This window comes from Emydura macquarii, unplaced genomic scaffold (genome assembly GCF_026122565.2).
Source record: "Emydura macquarii macquarii isolate MOO-44397 ecotype Brisbane River unplaced genomic scaffold, CSIRO-AGI_Emac_v2 contig_1768, whole genome shotgun sequence".
Lineage (NCBI taxonomy): Eukaryota > Metazoa > Chordata > Testudines > Chelidae > Emydura > Emydura macquarii.
In genome coordinates this window covers 1,405,961-1,431,896 of record NW_027131905.1, presented here as the reverse complement: position 1 = coordinate 1,431,896, position 25,936 = coordinate 1,405,961, and the positions used below count along the sequence as shown (strand labels likewise).

General features: G+C 37.0%; 1 protein-coding gene across 1 annotated transcript in view; it reads left to right on the top strand.

Annotated features, from left to right (window-relative positions):
- The window catches only part of JAKMIP1 (janus kinase and microtubule interacting protein 1), a 201,555-nt gene extending 176,057 nt beyond the window's left edge, over window positions 1-25,498 (top strand). Inside the window, exons 9-14 of the mRNA XM_067556414.1 lie at window positions 1,466-1,525; window positions 12,940-13,068; window positions 15,504-15,632; window positions 19,133-19,216; window positions 23,111-23,173; window positions 25,119-25,498. Of these exons, the coding sequence (XP_067412515.1) occupies window positions 1,466-1,525; window positions 12,940-13,068; window positions 15,504-15,632; window positions 19,133-19,216; window positions 23,111-23,173; window positions 25,119-25,292 (639 nt within the window). The 3' untranslated portion in view covers window positions 25,293-25,498. The remainder of the gene's footprint in view (window positions 1-1,465; window positions 1,526-12,939; window positions 13,069-15,503; window positions 15,633-19,132; window positions 19,217-23,110; window positions 23,174-25,118) is intronic.
- The last annotated feature ends 438 nt before the right edge of the window (window positions 25,499-25,936 follow it).

Sequence of the window (25,936 nt, the reverse complement as noted above, 5' to 3'; positions counted from 1 at the left end):
AGTGAGACGTGAAACTAAGGTCTTGACTGCTTGTGGTCAAAATGCTTACAGTACTGTTTTCAGGACAAGGGACAGGTAACATCTGTGTCTTGGCCAGATTCCGTTATGGGTGATTGCACCTAAAACCCCCCCGGTTGTATTTTTCATTTTCTACTCTAAACTGTTGTGTTGCTGTGCAGCATGAAACACCTGGCACTTTTCACCCCAGAATCCGCTACATTTAGGTGAAGGTGAAGCGGTTCCCATAAAGTTTATAAAATGCTTTAAGAACCATCTGAATTAAAGGTGTCATTTAAGATACCACCATTATTCTGAATTGCTTTGTACATTTTCTCTTCAGGAGCAGTGTGCTGGCAGAGATGGATTACTTCACCATTTCAAAACAAGCATTTTACCACTGTTTACCATGTTTACTATTCTTCCACTTTCTGCACTGAATTACTAAAAAGAAGCCCTGACTTGAGTATTCCAGCAGCATGTAGTTCAATATTAGCAGCAATTAGAGTTAGAAATCTAAAATCACTGTAAGCCTTTTAAAACTGGAGGAATTGCAGGGAACGAGACACAAATTGGTAGAGGACAGTAAAGCTGGAAAGGATCATAGAATTAGGGTAAAAGGAGAAGGGGAGCTAGCAAAGTAAAAGAAGATAGGAGTGGGAGCTACCTGTTGTCTTTTGTCTCTTTCTGCCTACTATTATCTTCTCCTACTACCCTTTCTGAAGGTCAAGTCAGAATTCTTTGGCTGAATGATCACAAGACCTAAAGGTCTCAGGTGTATCTGTGATCTCGTTATGTTACAATGTAGTTTTGTTACAATCTTCTTGGAAGCTAATGCTAAAAGAAAGACACAGGGTGATTGGGATGTGTTTGATCAGAAGCCAGCAAACTTGTGCTTGAGCTTCCTGATTTGTATTCAGAACTGAGTCTCATAAGCATGAATAGTCAGTGCCTTACCTCCTTAACACTTCTGCCTTTAGGAGGCTGAGTAACCTACACTGTGTGTTCCTTTTCTATTAAAAAAAAGAAGCAGCAGCAAACAGAAATACTTTCATATATGTGGTTCTGTGTCAGAACACAGGTGACAGGCTGATTTAGGATTAATAAGGCTGAGGTAGCTTTTGCTATTGACCTTCAGCCTGAAAAGGGCAGGATACATTCTTGCCCCTCGGTGTGTGTTTCAATATTTCCATAATGATCTTTAGAGAAAAAAGAACTATCAGAAACCTGTGCCCAATGTTTCACAAACTTTTGCCTGCCAATTGTCACATAAAAGTGCGAAGTGTGTGGCTGAATGTTCCTGGGCCTCAAGGAGAAAACCATCACTCTGTTCCCGTTGAAATATTACAAGACTTTATGCTGTTTGTAACTTTGCCTCATGCTTTAAGAAAACATTTAATGTTGTTTCCTTTCGTCACATGTAATCTAAATACATGTTAAAAAAGTAAAATCTTCTCTTATACTCTAGGAAAGAGAACGGTTCTTACGCTCCAAAAAACCGAAAAGGAAAAGCCTGAAACCTCCAAAGGTGAGCGTCTGATGTACCAGCAATTCTGGATCATGTGAATGTCATAAAAACTTGTTGGGTGAAATATGGGCTCCATTGAAGTCAATGACAAAATTCCCATTAACTTAAATGGGGCCAGGATTTTACCCATTATTTCTAACTAGTGATAATTAACACTCGACATGAATGTTCCTAGCCAAAGTTTTCTGTGTCACACACACTGATGATGCTCCTTAAAAGAAAATCTTAATCATTTGTAATCACCTTAGCCTGAATTTTCAAACGTTACTTGAGGCAACTTTAAAAGGAATCTGATTTTTCCCAGGGCTGATGCTTAGCACTTCCTAAAAATCAGGCCCTTTTAAGGTGTCTCAAGTTGGATGCCCCAAATTACTAGTCACATTTAAATATTTAGGCCTATACATCTTCAGAAATTTAGCTTGAACAGTATTTGATGTATCAGTAGTAAAATGGAGCATAACTAATTTGAACTGGAATGTAATATGGAATGCAAAGATAAAACAACAAAATATGTATTGTTCATTTATTTAGACAATGGTATATTTGTTTTAATGTATACATTCAAAGTCTACTGGTAGTTTTATTGTAGTAATTTTTTTTAAGTCATGAAGTCTACTATAAATTAATGTATTCTTGATGGCATACTCATTATGTCCTCATGGTGGCGCTTTTTTATTACTTTCTGTTTTATAGTACTGTATATAGGTTCTGAAAGAATGACTTCAAATATGTTTTTGGTTCTGCGCCTCACTAGAAATATTTTTAAACTGTTCATAATACTGCATTTGTATTATAGGAAGAGAATAGTTTCAAAGGAATCCATAAGCCTCGCAAATGGCCGATATAGGTTGAGGGTCTGTATCAGCAGATCTATATCATTCATGCTCAGTAAAACATACTTGGAAGTTCATCTGTGGCATATCACAACATGTGTGTTACCAAAATATAATAAAACCACCTTGATTCACTCTTCTTAAATGTGGCACCCTTTTCCCTGCCCTCTCTAACTGTGAGCTCCTTCTCTAATCCCTATTTCTCTGTCTGGAATATGCATCAAAATCAGATTTGGAACAATTTGACTCAGAAAGCAAATGAACTTTGGAGTTGTTTTAGCCCTCATTTTTCCAACAGAAACTCTGTTGCTGTGACCATGTCATAGCACTAATGCTGTTTGGCTTTTGCAGAGATTACTGTGAGATTTTTTGATTTTGGACAGTTTCACTTCCAGCTATTGTTATTAAGAATCAACTTTATGTAGTTTCTTAACATTTCCTTCGCTTCCTAGGAGATGTTTTTACATTAATATTTAAATTAGCTACCTAAATGGGCATAATCTGACCTTTCCCAGCTGCTGAGTTTGAAAGTTTCCCCATAAATTCAATGTATTCACAATTCATAATTTCTTTAAAAAAGAAACATATCAGTTTCAATTTGAGTAGGCATTGCCTGTCACACCCCCAACCTATCAATCTCACCTTTTAAATAATTTCTTCCACAGTTGCCAAAGAAACTTTTGTATCTACCCCTTGTTCCCCATGAATGGGATGACAATTTAGACAATTTAGGTCCAGGCCAGTAAAGACATCAATATGTTTACAAAATCTTTATGAATGACATTCCATTTATACACTATACCACTTTTGTAACCACAACTGTCAGTAGCTATGCATGATTGTCTCTGAAAATATATTTTTGCCAAAATAAGATAAACCCACCATTTCTCATTCTTGCTGATGTTTTACAGTTGAAAAAGAGAGAGAAATGAATAGTCTGATTTGGGAAGGGGTAATATTCCTGGAAAACCTAGAGAGGACAAATGTCTTGACCTTAAAGTATTCCAATCTACTGCCTCCCCCTCTGTTTTTAAAATTTCTCTCTAGTGAGTGTATGCTGAAGCAAAGAGTTTCTAGTCTAAACTATGGATGTTTAAATAGCTATTTAGGAACATTCCCATTGTCTTGCTGATTAACATTTGTAAATATCTGCTGACAAATGTGTCTTCCAATTCTGAGTCTATGGTATTGTCAAAAAGATGGAATTATTCAGCATTCTGCTTTCTCATTGCCTCATTGCGCCACCATACTGAGCCTTAAGCGAGCATAAAAGTAGGGATTCTTTATTGTTTTAGTAAAGAATATAACAACTATATCATGAGGAAATGTAAAATATCAAGCAATAGCTATAATTACAAACTCCGTCCCCCCTTCACAAGGGAGACTGGTACAACTACTAACAGACATGCAGTACAGAATAGTATTTCATGCTATCTACCCAAAGCAAAGGTTGAATTGTAAATATCAAAGGAGTGAAAAGAGGAGGAAAGTCGTGGAAGGGAAAGTAATGGAATTCAGCTCCGTTGCCCATACTTAATATATTTTAACCCTTAGGACACTGACTGCCCCTCAAGTGTTAAACACCTGGATGAGTGGCCAGTATCTGGGGTAGCAAGGGGATCCATATGGGATGCTCTGGCAGGGGGTGGGAAAAGGAGGGTTTGTACTTGGTGAGGGAATGGGTCAAATCTGGTCTTCCATGATAAAATACCGATTGGTTCTGCCTGATTGCATCTTAGGAACATTCCCTCCTTTTCTCAGGCCAGGAAGAGGTGTGGCATGCTGCACCAGAAAGAGACGCAAAGAAAAGTCAGCTAAATGAAAGGGTGAAGTGAACCCTACTCATGGAACCTCAGTTGGGGGAACAGGAAATTCTCTAACTGATTTCGGAGGAGGTGGTGGCTCTTTTGGTGCTTCTTGTTGGGGAAGGAGTTGCGGGGTTTGAGGGAACAGATATGCGTAAAGAGGCAGATCTCATAGAAGGGATAAACCAAGGAAGAGAGAAAAGACAGTTGCTCAAATCACTACAGAGCTGGTCAAAAAGGGGTAAGTGTGCTTTGTGCTAAATTGTTAAATTTTCTAATTTTTTTTTTGAGGCGGGGGAAAGAGCGAAAATATAATTTTCATTTTTTGTTTTTCCTGCTTTGTCTCCTTCCTCTGCCCCTTCCCTCCCTTTTTTTTGTTTTCCATTTTGCCACCGAAAAATTGAGAGAAGAAGGTAAAAATGGGAGGAAATTAATAACTGAAAACTATTTTTTTTTGTTTCCTCATTTGAGAAAGTGGAAAATTTCAAAATAAGCAAATATTTGGATGAAAATTTTTGGTATTGAAAAGTTGTCCTTTTTTTTATTTTAATAAAAAAAATTTAACACAATATTTTCACCAGTTTGACTTAAACCCCATAAATAAAAGTATGAACCCTAATAGGGTTTGATATCTTCAAGTCCTCAAGAAGAGGTTTACAAATGTTCTAGTGACTGCCCATGTTGTCATGACAGACTTCAAGTGAGGAAGAATGATGTTGTGTAATATCATGAAGATTGTATCTTCAGTGTTCTGTATAAAATTATTTGAGTGAAGGAACAGGGTCAAGCCCTACGTTTGTACATAATTTTTGTTCCACTCTCTCTAATTCCTAGAAAGAACCCTACACTGATAGTGTTAAGGTTGAAAGTATGTAGGGAAAATGTATTACAGATGGGCTGGATTTCCAGTTAGGCACAGTAGGCCCGTGCCTAGGGGTGCTGATGTTCTAGGGATGCCTAAACAGTGTCGAATTACCCCATGGGCCAACAGGGCCTATGCCCAGGGGCCCTGGCCAATTTGGGTGCCCTGCATAAGCACCAGAACTCTGGCCCCACCCCTGCTTCTCCTCCTCTCTCCTGGGGCTCTGCTGCTCTGCTCCTCCTCTTCCCCCTGAGACTCTGCCCCCTGGTCAGGCCAGAAGCCAGAACCCAGGGATGAGCCTATTCCCCCCTCCCAGAGCTGGCTGAGCTGGTTGCCCCAGCTCCTCCCCTTCCCCGCGTGGAGCTGGCGTGGCCAGCCCCTCTTTCCTCCATCACCTTCCTCCCCTTGTGCAAAACACAAAGGTCAGCTGTAGGCGGGGGGGGGGGGGGGGCACCGAAGATGTTGTGTCTTGGGGTGCATAAAATGTAAATCCGGCCCTGAATACAGAGGTGTTGTGATTATCACAAAAAGAAGCATGATTATGATTTCAGGAAATTCAGAGTTAGGATTAAACCTAAAAGTAATCCAAACATCTCAAATTCTGGAAATGCAGTTAAGGTACCCGAACAAATTTATTTTTCTGCCCTATAATGACACAGTGGAACAACCATATGATTATGATTAATGTATTTTAGTGTGTTTAGTTCCAGATTAGATTAAACTGATTTTTAAAGACACATTAGATTTGTAATAGTTTTTCCTTGTGTTGTTGTATCTTGATTAGAACACTTACTGTAAATGGGAACCATAGTAGCTCATCTACCACCTACAGCAGCTGTATCTCAAAGATCTGCAGTAGATCTAACACAAGCTGCCTGTGAAATTCACTAAGAGCCAAAATTTTGTCCTGGGTGTGCATAGCTCCCACTGAAGTAAATTAATTTAATGAGTGTTTTATGCATACATCTGAGGACAGGAACTGGCCGTGATCCTGTGCTTTTGTCTCAGCTCCCAGGTTTCAGAAAACTAGAATGTTTTAGAATCGGTAGCTAACTAGTCAAGTCCAACAAGATTAATATAAATCAGTTCAACAGTAAAGCAAGCAAGATGGACTTTCCACAAAACTTTTATTTCAACAGTTTAGAAAAATAAGTGAAGCTAAGATAAACTTAGGCAGACTGGATTGATTTGAAATTGCCTTCCAGACCGAAGCTTAATAAGTCAGAGACAAACACTCTCATAACATCGATTTTGTCTCAGGATGGCAGTCACAGAACAGAACAGCATCTGACACCTCATCTGCTCATAGTTTACTCAAATTTCAAGCGCAGTGCACTCAAAATAAAAGCAAAGGTGTTGTCTAGAACAGTGTGAAAGTGGAAACTCAGAAACTGTTCAGTACTGGTAAAATTAGTCTGTAGCTTTGTCTGTCAAATGGACTGGATATAAGTGACCATGATAGCATGGCTGTACAGCAGGAAGTAATTATGAGAAGGGCTGTGTTGATAAGGAGGCTGACATAAGTGGAAATTTACTAAGATTTACCTTGGGGAAAATAAAGTCTTGTGCCTCGCTCTTCCGAGAATCATTAAATATAAAATTATGATCACTTATATAGAGGATTATCACAGCGTGAGCTGGGCCTATGAAGGTGGGGTGGACTTTCTTCCTTCTATGTCTGGCTTTCCCTGAACAAGGGAAATGGGGAGTCCTCAAGTGAAGCATCTGGCTAGCGGGAGTACCTTATTGAGAAGGGTCTTGTGAATAGGTTCAGATGCATGTAAGCTGGAAAATGGTATCTGCTATAGAAGGGGCTGGCTTTGTCTCAGTCTGAGAAAGACCAGGGGCAAAGGAAGGCATTAGAAGAGGCTTACATGGATGGGTCTTATATGAAAGTGACCTGGGGAAGATGTAGGAAGAAGTGACTGGAGAAGCCAAAGAAGGCCCTGGGTAAAGTTCTAAAAGAGAGGCCAACTGAGCTCTGTAAGTAGCTCTAAGGGAATAGTGACACCGATGAATGAGCCTGAAGCAGATAGTCATTTTACTGGTTAGGACCTTGGTGGTGGAGCCTGAGGTGGAGTGAATCACTACATTCCAATGCACCTTCAGTTGTGCCTCTATCAGGGAACAAGTAGTAGGGACCCTGACCCTGGGCAAAAGGAGAGATTTGGGACCAGGGAGATTTAGTTAAAAACACTGGAAACCATTGATGGGTTAATAATGACTCCAGAATCCTGAAAACATATAACTCTTCTACATTGGTTGGAAGGATTGCTGTGCAGTGAAGATTTAATTTTTTAACCTATTAATTAATAAATAGGTGATGGATGTGCTCATGAGGGGGGAAGGTACTGCAGCCAAGCAATTATCATTTTTCCCTGAGATGGAACCTTTTAATATCTATCTATCTTCCATAATTCTCAGATGAAGCAATAATTCCTCCATGTTTGTTTTTTAATGTTGCTATCCTGCAGTCAGATTTGCTTGTTAGCTAGAATAAAGTACATTAAATTCATACTGTGGTACTTAAGACATCTGATAAAAAAATGCTCTGCTTGCCTGGTTCAGTAGACTTTGGAACTCCTCATGTATGAGTAGTTTTAGTTCAGTTGGCACACTTTTGAAAATGCCAAAGACTCATCTGTTTTTCCCAACTATATTTCTTCTGCTGGTTTCTAAAGCTCAAATTGCAGGAGGTTACTATCGCTACTGTAGCTTTTGCTGAGTAGTCTTCTAATTGTCAGGGGATGTATGAGTCTGTAGAACATAGCTGGCAACCAGCTCACGTCTCTAAGAGGTAAAGAGCAGCACGGTGGGGTGGAGCTTTATAACCCCTGAGTGCAGGGTACCCAGAGAAGAAATATAATCACCACAGACTCAACCTCCTAGATTTTTTTGGTGAGACAAAGCAGCCAGAGCTGATAGAAACTGATGAATAATTGCATGCAACATCAGATTTCTTGAAATAAGAAGACCATTTTAAAGGTGTCTCTTTTTTCTGCTTAGGATTGACTTTATTTCAGAGCTTTTTTTAGTTTTTTGAACTACATGACCAAGAAATAACCATGAAACACTGAAAAGACTTTTTTTCTATAGAATGGAATTACAGTGATCAAATGGAAATTTGAATCCTTGCTTTGAATTCAACAATATTGCTCATAATTGAAATTGTGGGATTCTGAAGACTAATTCCAGTTTTGTAAGCTTTATTAAATGGGCTATATTTGTCATTATAACTGAAAGTGGTCAGTCTTCGGATCAGCACAATGGAATACATCTTTCTTGTCTTATATTTCTCTTTTTTTATCTGTCTGTGTGCTCTGGTGTGCCTGTATTTTTCTGGCTGCCAAGAAATGACGTATAAACATGAAGGTAAGAAGCTGTAAATTAATAGGTGATTTGTTTGAAGTACAGTGTAATTCAGTTCCTTGTGAGTGAGCCACTTTTCCTGTTTTGATCAATCACTTGAAAATAATATGTGATACTTAAATCACATGGGAAAATGAAGATACTGTAGCTATACAAAAATTAGATTGTTCATATGCATGTAGACACATCTAATCAATTAAATACAGTAATAATATATATATTATATATATATAATATACATATCTAATTCAGTTAAATACAGTACTTATATATATGCAATATGGTCTATATATTTTAGAGCACAGATTCTGCATCACAAATTGTATGTCAACATTAATCAGATTTACTAGTTTTGACTTAGCAGGAATATACAGAATATTTTATATATCTTCATGTTCTGAAAATATATTTACTCAGTCATAAATCCTATAGAAATTCTGCACATTAATTGAAAAGATTTAATGCACAATTATACTGTAAAAGTATATGTGTAAACATTGGTATATGAATCCAAAATTATGTCCTAATTTACACTGATTATTGCCAAATCTTTCAGCTTTTACTTTTGTATATTTTCAGTTATTGAGATGGACATTTTACTCTGACAGTTATGTAAACTTTAGCATTAAATATCTTTATATAATAAGACATTTAATTAACAGCCTTCTGGAATTACAAATAGTATGTACAAATATAATTTCAAGAGTTTTTACATTTTAAGAAAAATTCTGACATGAACAGTATGATTAAAAAGAGCAAGCAGAATAATAAAAGTCACATTAGAATACATATATTTTAGAAATATATTTTAATTCATTATTTTTAATTAATGTGTACAATCTCTCATAATCAGTATACATATTATCTATAGTCTCATTGTTTATCATAGTATTTATTATCAGGTAGTAAAATTTTCTTAACACTTTATCAACTTTGTCAGCTATCTCTCTGATTTTTTTCCCCTCTAGCTGTTCCCTTATCAGTTAATTTGTTGTGTGTTGGATAAGAATCCGGTCAATTATAGCAATTATAATTATATTATTTGTAGCAATTACAGTCAATTGCTACAAATATTAGACAGATTGCCAACCATAACCAGTAATTATTAATAATGTGAATGACAGTTGTGTGATGATCTCATGATGTAATTCATAAGTTTGCCATTAATATGCAATGGCTAAATACTGCATTGTGTCCCAGCAAGTATGTAATCAATGTAAAAACAAACAGGCAAATTCTCCATTGAGGCATACTAATTAGCAGTGTTTATAAAAAGTAAATGAAGCAGATTCACTCTAAAGCCAAAATATTATACACAAGTATGTGTAGTATTTAGCAATCCGTGACGATCCTTGAAGATTTTGAGTCTCTCCGTGCCATGGGAAACATTAATTTTCCCTATCTATTATTTATTAGAACATAATTTTTTAAAATGTGTGGATGTTTCCTGGAGGCTTGGTGCTGATGATGTGTTTAAATATGCTGAGTAATGAGTATATCTCTATGTTGATAGTTCAGTATCTATTATTTTTAAATAATCTCTGTAATCAACAAGGCCCTATTATATAAACCAAAAGGACCAATCTTTTGTGTGTTTGTTTTTATTCACTGAGATCACCTCTTCTTAAAGCAACAGGTATTCAAGCTGAGTTATTTATAAAACTAGCCAGGGTTTGTCTGAATCTCTGCAAAGAACATGTCAGTGCTGATGAACACTCTTTTCTCCTCAGTTTAATGAAGCTGTTGATGCTCCCTGTAGGTAATGCTGGGTGTATCTTCTGGTGTGTTCATATGCTGATTGTGCACCATGATTTATTTGTTCTTTTCTCCAGGACTCATAATGAAGGAACCAAACTTTCTCTAATGCTAAGCATTTTCAAGAATATGAATGTTAGAGAAAAGAATTAAAATTCTTCGAGTAATTTCTGTCCAAAATATCTGGTCTTAAACCTAGTTCTATTAGACAAGTCATGCTGCTTGCTGAATAACTAAAAATAGAGGTGTTACCTGGACAGGTTTTAAATCCCCTTCCTTTTGCTTGTCTCTGCATAGACTGGGTAGCAATTCCTAATGATCCAATGTACTGGAAAGAGAAGGCTGATCTCTAGAGATCTTACAAGTGCATGGATCTATATTTGTGGCCTCTGCATTTGTGCAGAGTCTAGGGTTTATTCAGGTTTTTACTTCCTTTCAGTTTTTGAACATTTTTTCAACGTGAACATAACATATTTGAAAAAGAAGTGTTATACTAGAAACATCAGGCTCTGAATTCAGTCTGTGAATGAAATTTTTAACTATTCTAAGAGAGTGTCTTCACAGCCACAGTTAGCTCAAGTTACTCCGCTTGACTTACTCTGCTTAAATCAGCCTAGCATGAGTGAAAATGACAGTTCTGCAAAACAATAATAACATCCAGTTCTTGTTGTATTGTGATCTCAGTAGATCTCAAAGCACTTTACAAAGAGATTGGCATCACTATCTTCATCTTACAGATGGGGAAACTGAGGCACAGAGAGATGAAATGACTTATCCAAGGTCATCCAGTAGGCCAATGGTAGAGCCAGGAATTGAACCCAGGTCTCCTTTTTTCTATCCAGTAGGCCTTTCTGTCTCTCTCAACACTCGCCCTACAGAGAATGGTGTGATTAGCAGCACATAGTGATTGGATTAGCAGTTGATGAGTTGTGCTAACTCAAGCTGTGGCCTCTATCCCCATTGCATTACTAGCTCAAGCTTCAGCAGATGTGGAACTGCAACCCAAATCCCTGACATGCCAGCTCGCTCAAGTTGAAAGCACCAGTAAGCTAGAGATTTTTGTGTGTGGATGGGAGCTGAGTTAGGGGCAACACTCAAGTTATGGCTCAAGCTAATACTGCAATAAAGACAACCCTAAAATATTAAAAGGGATGAGAACATTGAGGCTATGTTCTTAGGTGTGATGAAAGCAATAATAAAGTTACAGAATAGTCTAGAGGGCGACAGTGGAAGGGGAATATCTCCAGTCATTTACTGGTGATTAGAGATAGGGCGTAGCTAGTTGGTGGAATTAACTGTAATTGGATGTTGAAGAGAGGTTAGTGGGTAAATTGTGAACTGTTTGGAGGTTTTGGTTTTGCTACACTCTAGAATCTTCTGTCGGGTGAGGAGGACAGCTCATATCTCTATGTGAAGATGGCTGATTTTATCTTATTTTACACTTGTCCGTGTTGAATTCACAAGGTGGCTGTTTTGGTAAATTTTATCAAATCAGATCATTTTGGCTGGCAGACTTTTTTTTTTTTTTTTTTAAACTATTCTAAACTAAGTGACTGTGGAAATGCTGTAGCGTTTGCTTGTGAAGAATTGTGGAAATATTGTGTTTTAACTGATGTCAACCTTCAAATAATTTTGAAAGAGGAAGATCTAAGAGAGCTTAACTTTCACAACTGAATGTCTAAAAGATGCTTTTATTTTTCAAGCAGCAGAATTTTCTGCAGAGTTACTATATTCTGGGTATGTATGAAGAAATTTGAAGGAAGGGAAGGACAGAAAGGTTGATAATTTTAAGACCAGTTTACTTTTTTTATCAATCTATGAAGGTTCGTTGCAGTTATTTTTATTTGCCTACTGATGTTGATAGCTGATCTCATATCTTTGAGTATTATGTATATACTGGTTGCCTGTAGCTTTTACTGTGGTTCTGTTATATTCTGTACACATTAATTCAATTCTATATTATCTGTGATTTAAAAAATCTTAATTGAAATATTAATTTTCACTAAATAAGATTAATTTTCCTTAGACATGCTGGTATTTATTTTTTCTTTCTAGAAAACCCATTTTTCTCATTTTTAGAATGATAGTATTTGACACAGATGAAGATATGTTCAAGTTGAAAGAAGGAATTTTGAACAACAGACATTTTAAAGCTTCCCTTCTGATTTTCATTTGTTTTTGTTGTTTACTAATTTGAATTATTAATAATGTGAATTACAAATATAGGTTACACATTTGAATGCCTTTTTTGAATGCAATATACCCCTCTTCTAACACCCTCTTTACATGTTGCATCTCAATCGGTTGGCTACCTAATATCTCAAAATGTGCATGATTTTCCGTGTGTTTAAGTGTATTTTTATACTTGTGGTAGAGCATGAATGTATTAGGCAGCTATCCAGTGCAATGTGCAGCCTGATTCTTTGAAGCACTTGAGTAAAAGATACTGAAAGGAATAATTTCTTTACCAGGATTCAAATGGTGCATACATACAGAGAGAGCAACACTCTTCTTTCCTCTCTTTTTATAATTATTGTTTTCCCAGTCCCCCTCAATTTGTGACCAGGGACTCAATCCTACAGCCCATAGTAGATCAGTTGAAATCAATGGGACTGCCAAGGTGTCCCAACTTGAGCCTCTTGTCCTTGTGGGTAAGAATTAAAGCATCTTGGGGCTACAGATAGAACAGAGATTGCTGAAGACCTTGTTTGTGGTCTACTTCTCTATTTAACGAGGTTATAGATTATTACTTAATGCCCTGTGAGTAACACAGAAAAACTGACTTTCCAGAGGCATGTTGTGGAGACATTTTTTGGATTTGATGAAGAATCTGTTGACTCGGAAACCTCATCTGTAACTTCGTATAACACGGACAAAACAGACAGGACACCAGCAACACCAGAAGAAGACTTGGATGATGTAAGTAATGGAGTGTCTTCATAATAAAACAATATACAAATTGAATGGAAATATATTTCTTATTTCTCAGTATTTCTGCATTTGCAACTTGAACGGTTGTTTTAAGTCTAGTAACAGACTGGAAATAAGTTGTAAATTTTTAATATTATGAATAATTAACCATTGGACCAACTTACCAAGAGTCATGATGGATTCTCCGTCACTGATGTTTTTCTAAAAAATATATTCAGGACTTATTTTGGGAATTTCTGTAGCCTGTGTTATACAGGAGATCTAACTAGATGATCAGACTGGTCCCTTCTGGCCTTGGCATCTATGAATCTTTGAAAAACATACTAATTTAGGTCTGCTGTTGCAATCCAGCTAGTAAGGATCAGCATTAGGATCTCTCTTTCTGATGGGTTCAGAATTAATTAAATCAGACATAGTAAATATCAACAGTGCTTGACAATTAGAATTCTTTTTGTCAGAATATTTCTTGCTTGTCAAAATAAGAAAATCAATGAGCACTTGCACTGACAAAATCCACAGCCTGCTTACACAATAGCTGTTCCTAAATATTATGATTTATTTGACTATTTTGGTGCTGTTAGGTCCGTCTCACTATACTGTTGATATCAAGAGAAGTTTTGTCAATTCATTAAGACTTAAATAATAAAGATATGTAGACATGTTTTTTCTGACCTGTATGTTATGCACTGCAACTGGGCAGCAGTGTGGAATTGCAAGGCCTAGGACAAGATGCAAAATCAGGGCCTCCCTATCTTGTTTCTTACCTCCCATCTTCTACCCTTGAGTTACACCCTCTCCATCTTCTACTCCTGTCCCCAACTCCCCTATTCTACCCAGCTTATATACAAGGATCTCATATTTAACAATTAATCGGGATTGCTAACTTGTGATTTTTATTGAGTCATGATATTTGTTGGTGTTTTTTGTTTTTTGTTTTTTTTCTTTGAAGCCCCAGTTCCTGGAGTCAGGAGAATCTCAGCTTACATTAAAAAAAAAAAAAAAATCAAGCCCTCATGATTGTGGAGAAAAGTTAAAAAACCTGAAACCCAGAAGGCAAATGAAAAGACCCCAAATTTACTATTTTAAAAGAAATCTAATGATTTTAAAGCCAATTTCATTATTTTGGGAGAGTGATGTATGGTTTTTGCATGCCTGGGATTGGTAATACTGTTGTTTTACTTAGAGTTGTGTAACCAACATACAGCTTTTGCTCATCATCCTGTATTTAAAATTACAATGCCGAGAAATCCTCAGGAGAGGCAGGTGCGTGTCTGCCCATGCGCTCGCACACAATAGGTAGATGGTGGCAAGCAGCAAAGTCCACTGGGGAGTCCCTTCAAAATTATGGCATATTGGTCCATGAAGAAAATTGTGCACAGTAATATTCTCTCTCATCCTTCCCCATCAGTCTCTGTTCCTTCTCTCTCTTACACCCCTCACTCCCTCCCTCACCCACATTTCTTGCCTCATCTCTCTTATTAGCCGTTCACTTTCTGCTCACCTTTCACACAAATGCTTTCCTTTCAACATTCGTTCTTTCCTTTCACTATCTAGCTTCCTATTTTATTTCTCTTTCTCCCACCCTTATTCTCCTGCCCTCCCTCTATTCTTAGACATACTTTTACTCACTCTTTCTGTCAAGTCAATGTATGCTGCACTCAAATTCTAAACATAAACATAGGGAACTCTGCCTTTTTCTCTCCACCCAACACCAGCTTTCCTCTAATCTCTGCTTGTGTTTTAAGACCACATCACGCTTTGGGAATCTGCAAGGTTGTCTCTTCCTGCATTTCTGTTTCTTTTGATTGTATTCTTTCCTGCTATTCTCTTTCCCCATCCCCCACTGCTCCAACTCAAAATTTGTCATTCAGAATGCAAGAATGGGAGCTGCTTCGATCGAGGGACTTTTTTTCTCTTTATTCCTTCTGTGGTTCATGGTGTTCTTTCTCAGGTCTAAAGTAGGAGTATTGTCCTGCAGATTCAGCTAGCAGCATAGGGTGTCAGGCTCTGCCCCATCCACATATTTACTGGAAAGGGCAGCTACTAGAGATTAGGGTCTGCCTGGGGTGGAGCCAGTGAGGGAAAGCGTCATCGATGCTGTAGGAGGAAGATTTGTGCAGCCCTTTCTGTTTGTAGATGCATGAGTTTGGAAGCAGCAGTTTACAAACTTTCCTACTCTGGATCTTGGAGTCCTTGGCTCCTTTGTAAGCCCCGGTCCTGGATAAAGTTCTTGCCTGTCCTTTTTGCTCCCCTTAATGCAATTCTGCATATCAGTAGATTGTAAAATAACTATCAGTTTCTGTACTTTCAAGAAGCTACTGTAATCTGTGAAACTACTGCTAACCTTGTTTTACCTGCACAGAGAGTTCACTGTTTGAAGCAGCAGAAGATAATATACAGCTTTTGTTTTCTATTCTTTTAAGAGTACGCCTAAAGAAGAAGCTGATTTAAGGTTCTGTCAATTAACAAGAGAATATCAAGCTTTACAAAGAGCATATGCATTACTTCAAGAGCAAGTTGGTGGGACACTGGATGCAGAGAGAGAAGCAAGGGTAAATAATTTTTATTGAAATGTCTCAGAAATCTGATAGCCCTAGTGTGATATGTGCATTTGCGGGTAAGAGGATTGCAATGCAGTAAATGTATTAAGTAAGTGCTTTTGAGAATTAGAGAACATTATAATGAAACATTTGTTCTAGATTTATCAGACATGAATGGAAAGGAGGTTTCAAAATGCATTTTATCCTGACTTTTTTTATCTCACACACAATGGATTAAAATAGCCCCCATTTTAGGTAAAGACTTCTAATTCAAAAAGGCAAGCCAACAGAAATTGCATGTGGCTGCTAAAATGATGGATTTAAGAAGCATCAATGATCAGATTACAATAAATATTTGTGTCATATGAGTAAACAAAGAATCTGAAACAAATCTGAGCTGGAAAATCTCTCCCTTCAGACATTTAGTGGGATGAAAAGCATAATTTGGACTTAATATTTCTGATCTAATAGTACTTAACTAACAGTTTGCCTTGTTAGAACAAGCATGTTTATATTGCGCTACTTATATTGCGATCACAGTATTTATATTTATATTGCGCTGGATATTTATATTGCGCTCACAGTCATTAATGGATTTCATCTTCACAATATCCCTGTGAGGTAAGGAGGTACTATAAATATTTGATGCATCCTAGAGAATTGGTAGGTACCACTCTTTTTTTCTGCCTCTCTGTCCATCCCCACTGCTGCTGCTATGCTGTTAATAGCTTATTGTTGAGCAGTGGGATTGTCTCAGCAGAAATCAGCCTTCTCCATCTTCTGTCCTTTTTCTCCAATGCCCCTCCAGCGAGGAGATCAGTACATCTCACTCAATCAAGTGGCTGAGATTGCAGGGGCCCAGGCATCGGTGCACCTCAGTTCCTCCTGTTTTCTGCCATGGCACACAACAAGTTGTGCTACAGAGCAAGTTGTGGTACAGAGCAAGTTGGCCCCCAGTGGCCGTAGGACCAGTGAACTGCAAAGGTGACCCATTTGCCTCATCGCACCAGTCCTGCACACCATGCACAGATCGGGATGGATCTAAAACTGGAACTGGTATCCTCTGTTAAAAATGACTTTGGATGCAGGGCCACATGAAGACCTGGTGAAAGTGTGTGCTGCACCACCGGCTTCAATGTTACAAACCAAGGGTTTTTATATTCACATACGCGGTGATCTTTTCACCTTCTCTGCTGCGAAGTATTGTCTTATTGATCAGTCCAAAAAAATCTTTCCGGTTTCAAAATGCGCTTGGAAATTATTTCTTGGAGTCTTCTGTGTGTGCGGAGTTTTCTGATTCATTCCATTCTTTTCCTGCTTGACATCACCCATCCTCAATCTGTAGACCAAAATCACCATTTTTCTGACTGAAATGAACTAATGTAAACTTTTCCCCCTAGAGGATAGTGTGTCTCAAGCATTCTCAGCTTTTACCAATCTAGAGAGAAAGAGATCTGACTGGAGTAAAATGCACAGTAGTGCAATATCACTATGCTCATGAACTCATTTTTCACATCCTACATATGAGTTGTTTGTAATTGGATGTGGAACGCTGGAGGATTAGCAATGCTTAATTTCACCTCTTAGCACGATTAATTGGGGATTTAGTAGTGAGCGTGTGCGTGGGGAGGGAGGAGATTTAAAGAGCACCTTGTTTGTCCATCTGTGCCTTGCTTTGCAGAGCTGTCAGGTAATTAACTTACACAGAGTCCATTTCTCAGAGTCTCTGCATGTTCCACTTGCTGTGCCCTGTTGCCTACTAGAACTGTTCGGAAAATTTTGACAAAACATTTTCTCGTCAATTATTTGCTGATTTGTCAAAAACTCAACATTTCACAGGAGAGTGTTGCTTGTGTCAAAATTCTGAGGAAATCAGGAGGGTTTAGAAACCTTTTCTGCCTCCTCAGCAGCCTGCCTGGTGGGCTGCAGGGGATCCCAGGTTCTCAAGCAACCTTAACTCTGCCCTGCATGATTAATGCATATTAGTAATAAAAATTCCTAGCCCTTATATAGCACTTCACAGAGCTTTTTGAGACCTACTGATAAAAAGAAGTCAGTATCATTTTCTCCATGTTGCACATGGGGAAACTGAGGCACAGAGAGACAAAATAAACTTGCCCATGGTCATATCAGGAATAGAACCAAGATCTTCTGAGACCCAGTCCAGCACTTTAGCCATGAAGCCAGACTGACTTCCTGTGTTTGTGGTCCCAAATCAGATTAAACTGATTTTTAAAGATGCATGTGATTGTTTCCTTTTGTTTTTCCTCATTATGTCCTTTGACTTTGAACATCACTCTTAATGTTTGTGGTCAGAGCCTCCAAAATTTATGATGCTATATAGGAGAACTGAAGAATATGTCATGAAAATATTCCACTTTCCAAAACTAATATGTGGCATTTTAGTTTACATTAGAAACTAAGTTTTCCATTCCACATCTGCTATCAATTTCTACCTTTAGTTTGTGCCCTGGTGGTTGGGCACAGTGGATTGCTAGCATAATGCCTGCCATACATCTCTTAATCACATAATCATGGCTGGCTTTCATTTTTGTCCTTAGTCTGAGGAAAGAGGTTATTTTATTTCTTAAAAAGACATCATTATATATTTTATGAAAGTGAGATTTCTCAGGGATTTATGTATTTGACAGTTATATAAAACCATTAAATGTCTTCTCTGTGTTGGAGGGAGAAGGAAGTGTTGGGAATTAATTTTTTCTGTAATAGCATTTTAGGCGTTTGAAGAAATGCATTTTTATTATACAATTTGAAATAGTCATTTTTTCTACCTTATGGCCTTGCTGGCTTTTTTTTTTTTTTTTTTTTTTTTAATCTCTTTAATAGCTGACTGGTCTGGAAGGTTTTCAACTGCTTATATGTCCTGCCAGATTTAGTGGGCCCAGTTCTGGGAGGTAGTGAATGTCCCCAACATCTATTAGGTGAAATTGAGTGTGTTCAGCAAGGGTCTGATCCTGTTAGTTACCAAGGACTAGGTTTTTAATGGTATTTAAATGCTTAGAGATGCAGATAGGTGTTGTGAGATTTTTAAAAGTGCCTAAGTGCCTAATAGGGATTTTGAAAATCCCACTAGACACAGACTTATTTAGTACTTATTACATTTCTGTTATTTTAAAAAGTATCTTGAGTAAATACCAAGTGTTGCAAACAGCATCATTACTGTCTGTATGTTACTGATTTTCTAGCACCAGTTTTTAGGAAGGGCTTTGCCACTGAAAACATCAGATTAAATGTTTCTTAATTTATGAAGGAAAAAAGTTTTGTGAAAATGAATGAGGTAAATATTTCACCAAATAAAATACAAATAAATGTGTTTGTTTTAATTTAAAACAATTAAAGTTCACTGCACTGGCTGATAATGGACAGGAAATATTGAACTTAACAATATTTGATTCTACAGTAATTGAATATTTGAGAAAGTGGAACTACGTATGAAGTGTATCCTAGTCAGTTGGCTGTTGTGATAATGTATGCACACTTTTATACTTTTTCAGACCCGTGAACAACTGCAAGCTGATCTCCTCAGGTACCAGGCAAAAATTGAAGATCTGGAGAAATCTCTGATTGAAAAAGGACAGGTAAAAGGCTCTCTTAATGCCCTCTATCAAATCATCCTCTCCTTTGCATGCAGCAGTGCTCTTGTCATCTTCATTGCTTACTGGTGTATTAATGTGTCTGATGCCGCTTAGTTACTACTCTTGGACCACTTAATTAAAGGAACATTTTATATAGACTGGAAAAATTCCTATTAAAGGTTCATCTTCCAAAACAGAAAATGCTAATGCCTGCATGTACATGGTAGTTAACATCAGTTTCCATTTCTTGCCCAGCCCAGGCCCTTCTCCTTCTTCTGGTTTTCTGCTTTCACTGGACAATTTTGGCTATAATTTCAACAAAATGAATGTTATGCATTTCCCATGGAGAACATTTTTGGTACTCTGGCTGGAAAAATTATAAATTTGTTACTGCTACACACAGTTCAGCTGGAAAAATGAATCACTGAATGTGTGCTTGATTACTGTGAGCTACTTTCAACATTATCCCCTTGAGGTCAAATCCTGTGAGGACCTGAATGCTCTCAACTCCCATCAACATCACTTAGATTGAAATTGGGATCTAGACCTCAATGTGGTTTTTCGGTAGTGTTTAGCAAGGATAAATCCTGGCTCTTGGCAGATATAATGTCTGGGATCTTCAGGAAAGTTGCTCAGAATTATGAACGTGCACTTTAAAAGTGTTCAGTTGCATAACTACAAGTTACCTTTTCAGAATTTTTCAGATGTTATTTTTATACCATATTTATTGCTGAAAAATTAATTTAAAAAACTGAGGTGATGTGTAGTAATAAGATGAAAAATAAAGAGATATAGCCAAAAGTATATTTTTAAAAGATGAATAAAAACATAACATTAACATTTCAGAAACCTTTTTATTTAAAGTTCACTCCATCTTATAATGGTTTATTCTATGCAAGATGTATTCCTTAAGAACACTGGCATGAATACAAAGAAACCTCTACCAAATTAAGGAGAATATATATTTTTATTATTATTATTATTTTATTTTATTGCCCACAAAGTAACAACAACAGAATTAGGCAGTAGGGTATAAAATCTAAAATCTTCCAAGTCCCTGAGGTCTCCCAAGAGTAAATAAACTTTTAAGGACTACCTCCTCTTGAGGATCTGTTTTTTGTCACGTTAGTATATTGATAAATAAAGCTGCAGGTATTGTAGGCAAATTGCTGCATAACTAAAGCATTAACAAAATATTTGAGTATGAAGATATAAAGTCTAGACACTATGTATGTAAATTAGATATGAGTGGACATGTACACATATGTAAAAAAGAAACTTTTGTGACTTGTGTTTCCAAATTGATGCATTATAACAGGTTTGCTTGGAAATTAGGTTTGATAATTTATTACCTTTTAAGAGTATTAACCACGCTACACCCTTTTATTACTCAGTAATCCAGAGAAAGTAAATTTGCAAGTGGTGGTGGTGGTGGTGGTGTGCAAAAAATTGTCTTCTGTGGGTTTGTATGTAAACTAAGCCTTAAAACATCAGCAGAAATCACTACTTTTACCTTCTGGGCCCTCTGACATTTCCACATCTTCTTACTTCTTGGGTATACGGTCATACTAAACTGTCAATACCTATATTTGACTAAATAAATTTCTGTTTGAAATAAACTTACTTTTTGTGCACAATGTGATTTTTTTTAAAATTGTTATTTAGCTTGGGATAATTATGATTTAGTAGTAACTATGAACTGTTCATTGAAAAGTGAGGCAGTCCTCTCCAATGCTTACACTATGAATCAGGCAACAGATTTTCAGAAATGGGTGTCTTATTTTGCAGCTAGGGAAACTGAGGCGGAGAGCATTCACATGACTTTTCTAAAGTCAAAGATGCAGACAGTAAAAGAGTCGAGATAAAAAATCTGGGCCAAGATTTTCAAAAATGGGTGCCTAAAGTTGGGTTCTCAAATCTATATTTAGAAGCCTAAATAAGTGATCCAGTTTTCAAACGTGCCAAAGGTTCTCATTAACCTCATTTGAGCTCTTTTTGCTCATGTTTAGATGTAAACCAGGAATAATAATAATTTATATCTGTACTGTACTTTGAGGGTCCTGTATGAAAGGCACTATAGTAAGTGAAAAAAGGTTATTTATCGTTTAATAATAATAAGAAATACCAAGTCTTTCAAAAATATTAGACAACATTAGGCCCTGGAAGGAAGTACATAGCGACCTACTCCTGTTAAGTGCTAAGTGTCCTCAATTTCCACTGAAATCAAGATCAGACCCCAAATAGCCAAGTTTTGAGAGAAGCCAATATCTTGCTTGTCACACAAAATTAAACTTTTAACAAAGGAAATACATATCAGGCATGTATTTCGTTGTAGACCAAAGTAGTTGAACCTGCAGACGGAAAATATGTGCAAAGAACACTGGAAAGAAAACTGGCCCCTAAGCATGTCCATGGATTGGTGTGTTCATCTAAATCTCTGGATACATGGAATTCTTTCCTGTGTGCTTTGCAAGCCAAAACTGGAGAATAATACTTGCCACTGTATTCCTCCCTTCCTCTGGGCATCACTAAATGTGATTTAAATGTTAAACTGGATATTAGATTCTATTTCTCAGCCTTTTACTTTGTCCTTTAATTCTAGTCAATGTATCTTTACTATTTCCTGATCTTTTAAGCATTCAGTCCGATACATCTTTTAAAACAAATTGAAACAATCCTCCATCTCTCAAAGAACTAACCTCTGTGTGAAAATAAATATGAGCTGTTCCAGTTTGTGTCGGTGTGGACAATGCAAAATTAGTAAATACCCTAAAATAACTGATCATTTTATTTTGTGGCAATAGTTAAAAATCTGTTTGGAATATGTCAGCAACAGCTCATTGGTGTAAATAATTACTGCATCAACATGAATTGGGGTGAGATTTCAAAGAAGCTTTGGACTTGGATGCCCAGCTCTCTCAATTTCTCATGGGAATTGAGTGTCCAAATCCACTGCCATTTTAGGAAATTTCAGCCATAATACTTAACATATTTTAGATTTCAAATAAAATTTCCTGTTGTTAGATAGAAAATTAATCAAGTGATTTGGACTAAGTGTGTCACTCATGTAAGTATTTGCATTTATTATTATTAGAATAATATGGGCCTGACACTGCAGACACTACTGAGCAGAGTGGTAGTAAATTTTTGCAGTATTGGGTCTTATGGGCCTGATCTAGAGCCCATTGAAGTCTATGGAAAAAGACTCACTGATGTTTATGAACGTTGGCTGAGGCCCCCATGTTATCAAATGGAAATATACATCTTTTAATGGGAGAAGGGAGTCCTATATGATTTCTCCTGCTCCCGTCACCTCCCCTTTTATTGAAAGGCTGACCATCCGACTCATTTTCACTTCCAGCTGAGGCCTTCTGACTGCAGGTCACCGGTCTCTAGTTGCACTACTTACGGGTCATTAAATGCTTTCCTTCCACTTTCCCATAAGAGAGCAAATGTAGCAAAAATGTAGCAAAAATATCTCCATTTTACATTACAGCTACAGAGCAAGCTGAAACTCTTTGAGTGAAAGAAAAGGAACAATTTTGAATAATAGTAATATTAAACTAAGTTGGGCAAATATGTGACAGCATATATGTCAAATTAACATTCATAACATGCCTCCAAAATTGTTAGAGGCTAACATTTAAAGTTTTAACATGTGAATGATTACGTTGAAAAAGTAGGAAAGAAGAAAAGCCAGGCTAAAGAGCAGCAAGGTTTATTACTTTTTCCTCAGTTTTGGAAGCTATTCATTCCTTAAAATATTTTACAGTGGGCTTGCTCTTTGATGTGGAACCCATTTTGTACCTAACGGTGCAGCAATGACTGAAATCATATCATTATTATTACTGTACTGAGTTCTTTGATGAAAAAAATTGTTTTTGTTTTCTCCCACAGGATTCCAAATGGATAGAAGAAAAGCAGCTGCTTATCAGAACAAACCAGGAGTTGTTAGAAAAGGTATGTCTTTAGAATCTAGGAACCATCTAATCACTACCCTTCAAAAGGGAATTATAAAGGAAACTGCTAAGTGTTGAGATCAAATTAACTTTTTTTTTCTGTCCAAAAATGTTACACTGAGTGTCTGAGATTGAAGTACTATAGAATTGTGAGCTCTTTTGCTACTATGTGCTATATGTTTGTAAAATCTTTAGCTCAGTGGGGACTCAACTAGGTTGAGGCTTTTAAATGCCACCACAATATTAATGTAAAACAATAATAATAAAGAAAGGGTAGCTGGGCTTTGCCTCCCCACCCACCCCTTCTCCCCCCCCCCCCCCAAAAAAAAAAAAAAAAAAGTATAGCAGAATTGGAGGAAAATCTTGGATTATGGTCAGTGCCATTTAATTTTTTCTCTGTTTAATAGGATCACCTGTTTTAATTTGTTTTTTAAAATGTAGAACCAAGTATTTCAAGTAATACTGATCACTTTATGATTGTATTATTGGATGATTTAATAGAATAGAAAATTACCATGTAGCGCCTGAGATCCTGAGTGACTTCTTCAAGGCACTGAACACCCTCACATCTTCTATGGACTTTGGTGAGAGTTGAGGGCACTCAGTACATCAGAGAATGAAGCCTCTGACTTAGTGAGTTAAAATTATTAACTAAATAGAAATAAAAGCGAGTCAAAGAAAGATCCATGACTAAAGAGCTACAGCCTGAATTATACTTTATTCAAACACTTTTATTGATGGTACACCAGCTGTCATATGCCTCCCCCCCTTGTTTTCATATAAATAAGATGATGAGCCCTTGTGTCAGCCAATAATAGGAATGCTCTTGGCTGGACTCAAGAACAGGTACTGTAATGAACTTGTGCTACTCCGTTTTGCTGCTGTTTAAACAGACTACAGCCTCAGGCATAAAACGTGACCATTATAATTAGGCCTGAGAGGAGATCTGATTTGATTGTAAAAAATTAAGTACCAGATCCTGTAAGGTGCTGAGGGCACTCAGCACTTCCCAAGATGAGGCCATAAGAAAGCAACATTATACCTTTTGCCCTGGGCAAGGGAGTTCTAATTTGTAACAGTGGCTCTCATTTTGCAGCATGGCTTTCAGCAAATTACTTATCCTTCCTGTGCACAGTTGCTTCATTTGTAAAATGGAGGTTGTAAATACTTGCCTACCAACCTCATAGAGGTGCTGTGAAAGTTTAATTAATATTGGAAGGCTTTTTTTTTTTTTTTTTTTTGAAGCTTTAAAGAACTAAGTGCAAGTACTATGACGTTAAAAAGTGGTGCAAAGTAAATATGAACAGACCACTTTGAGCTTAAATACTCTTCACTTCTAACCCAGTGTTATGGAGTTAGTTGTTAAAAGTAAGTTCATCATTCATTTTCCCCCTGTACGTACTTCTTTTCTATATATAACTTCTCCTATCTGCTTCCAAAATGACTTTCTATGGACTTCTCTCAGGAAAGCCCCAGTCAACGGTAATCATTGCCCACTCTCAGTGAATAGTTTGTGTCTACTCATGAGCCAGTAAAGTCCTTCCTAATGTGGTGCTCATGCATTCCCAAGATGGGAATTCCCAAGATGGGCCCAACCATCCAATCATGTGGGCCTTACTTGAAGACAGTGAAAGTTTTGCCTTAGGCCCTGATCTTGCAAACATTCACATATGTGCTTAACTTTATGCACATGAGCAGTCACATCCACTCCAATAGTGGTATTAAGATATATAAAGAACATGCATGAGTGTTTCCAGGATTTGGAACTTTGTAAGGAATTTTGGGCGCTAAGTTTTTTACTTACAGTTTAACTCTTGCTACTATTTTAATAAGTGATTCTTTTCTAAGGATTTAATTTCTTCCTGTAAGGGTCAAGGATCAGTACACTTAACTGAAAACACAGCTTTTTCCATAGATTAGCATTATGATATTTTATTATCTCTTAGATTTACAAAATGGAGCTGGAAGAGAATCAGCTGAAGAACGAGATGCAGGATGCAAAAGACCAGAATGAGCTGTTAGAATTCAGAGTGCTCGAACTTGAAGTAAGAGATTCTCTCAGTTGTAAACTCTCAAATGGAACAGAAATTGTGTTTGAACCCAAGCTGAAATTCATGTAATGTTCACTGATGTCTGGTGCATGTGTAAGGGAAAATATTTTAGTTTTTTTTTTTTAAATACTGTACAGTTGGATTATGAAAATGACTACCACTGCCTTAATATGATTTGGAGAGAATGCTCACTAATTTTGATGAAGATGTAAAATAGCTAATATACACTGCATATAGTTTGTTTTGCACCTAATAAAATATTTTGTTTTGCAATATTTTTGCCTTTTTTATTTATTTCATTTCCATAACTACACCTTTCCTGCATGTGAAATCACTTGGTGTGCGTACTACAGACTTGGTTGGCATTGTTTCAATTAACACATCATCTCACATCTTGCATGCAAGGAAGTCTAAGGATCTGACACATCCATCACATCAACCTGTAATTGTTTTTAATTAAGCTGATTTTCAAATTGACAATACTAATATAAATAAAACAAACTTAATCGGGCACATTTTCATAGCACCTTTTTGAAAGAATTTCACTTACCTGAGATCTCTTCTCTGCTGATATAGAATGTCAATGGATGAGACATTCATAAATGTCAAAAGCCAAAATCGTACAACCAAAACTGCAAATTAGTTATGAGGTACAAATATAACTTGTGCAATTGAAAGTAATAGTGTTCTCCATAGCAAGCTTCTTTCACAAG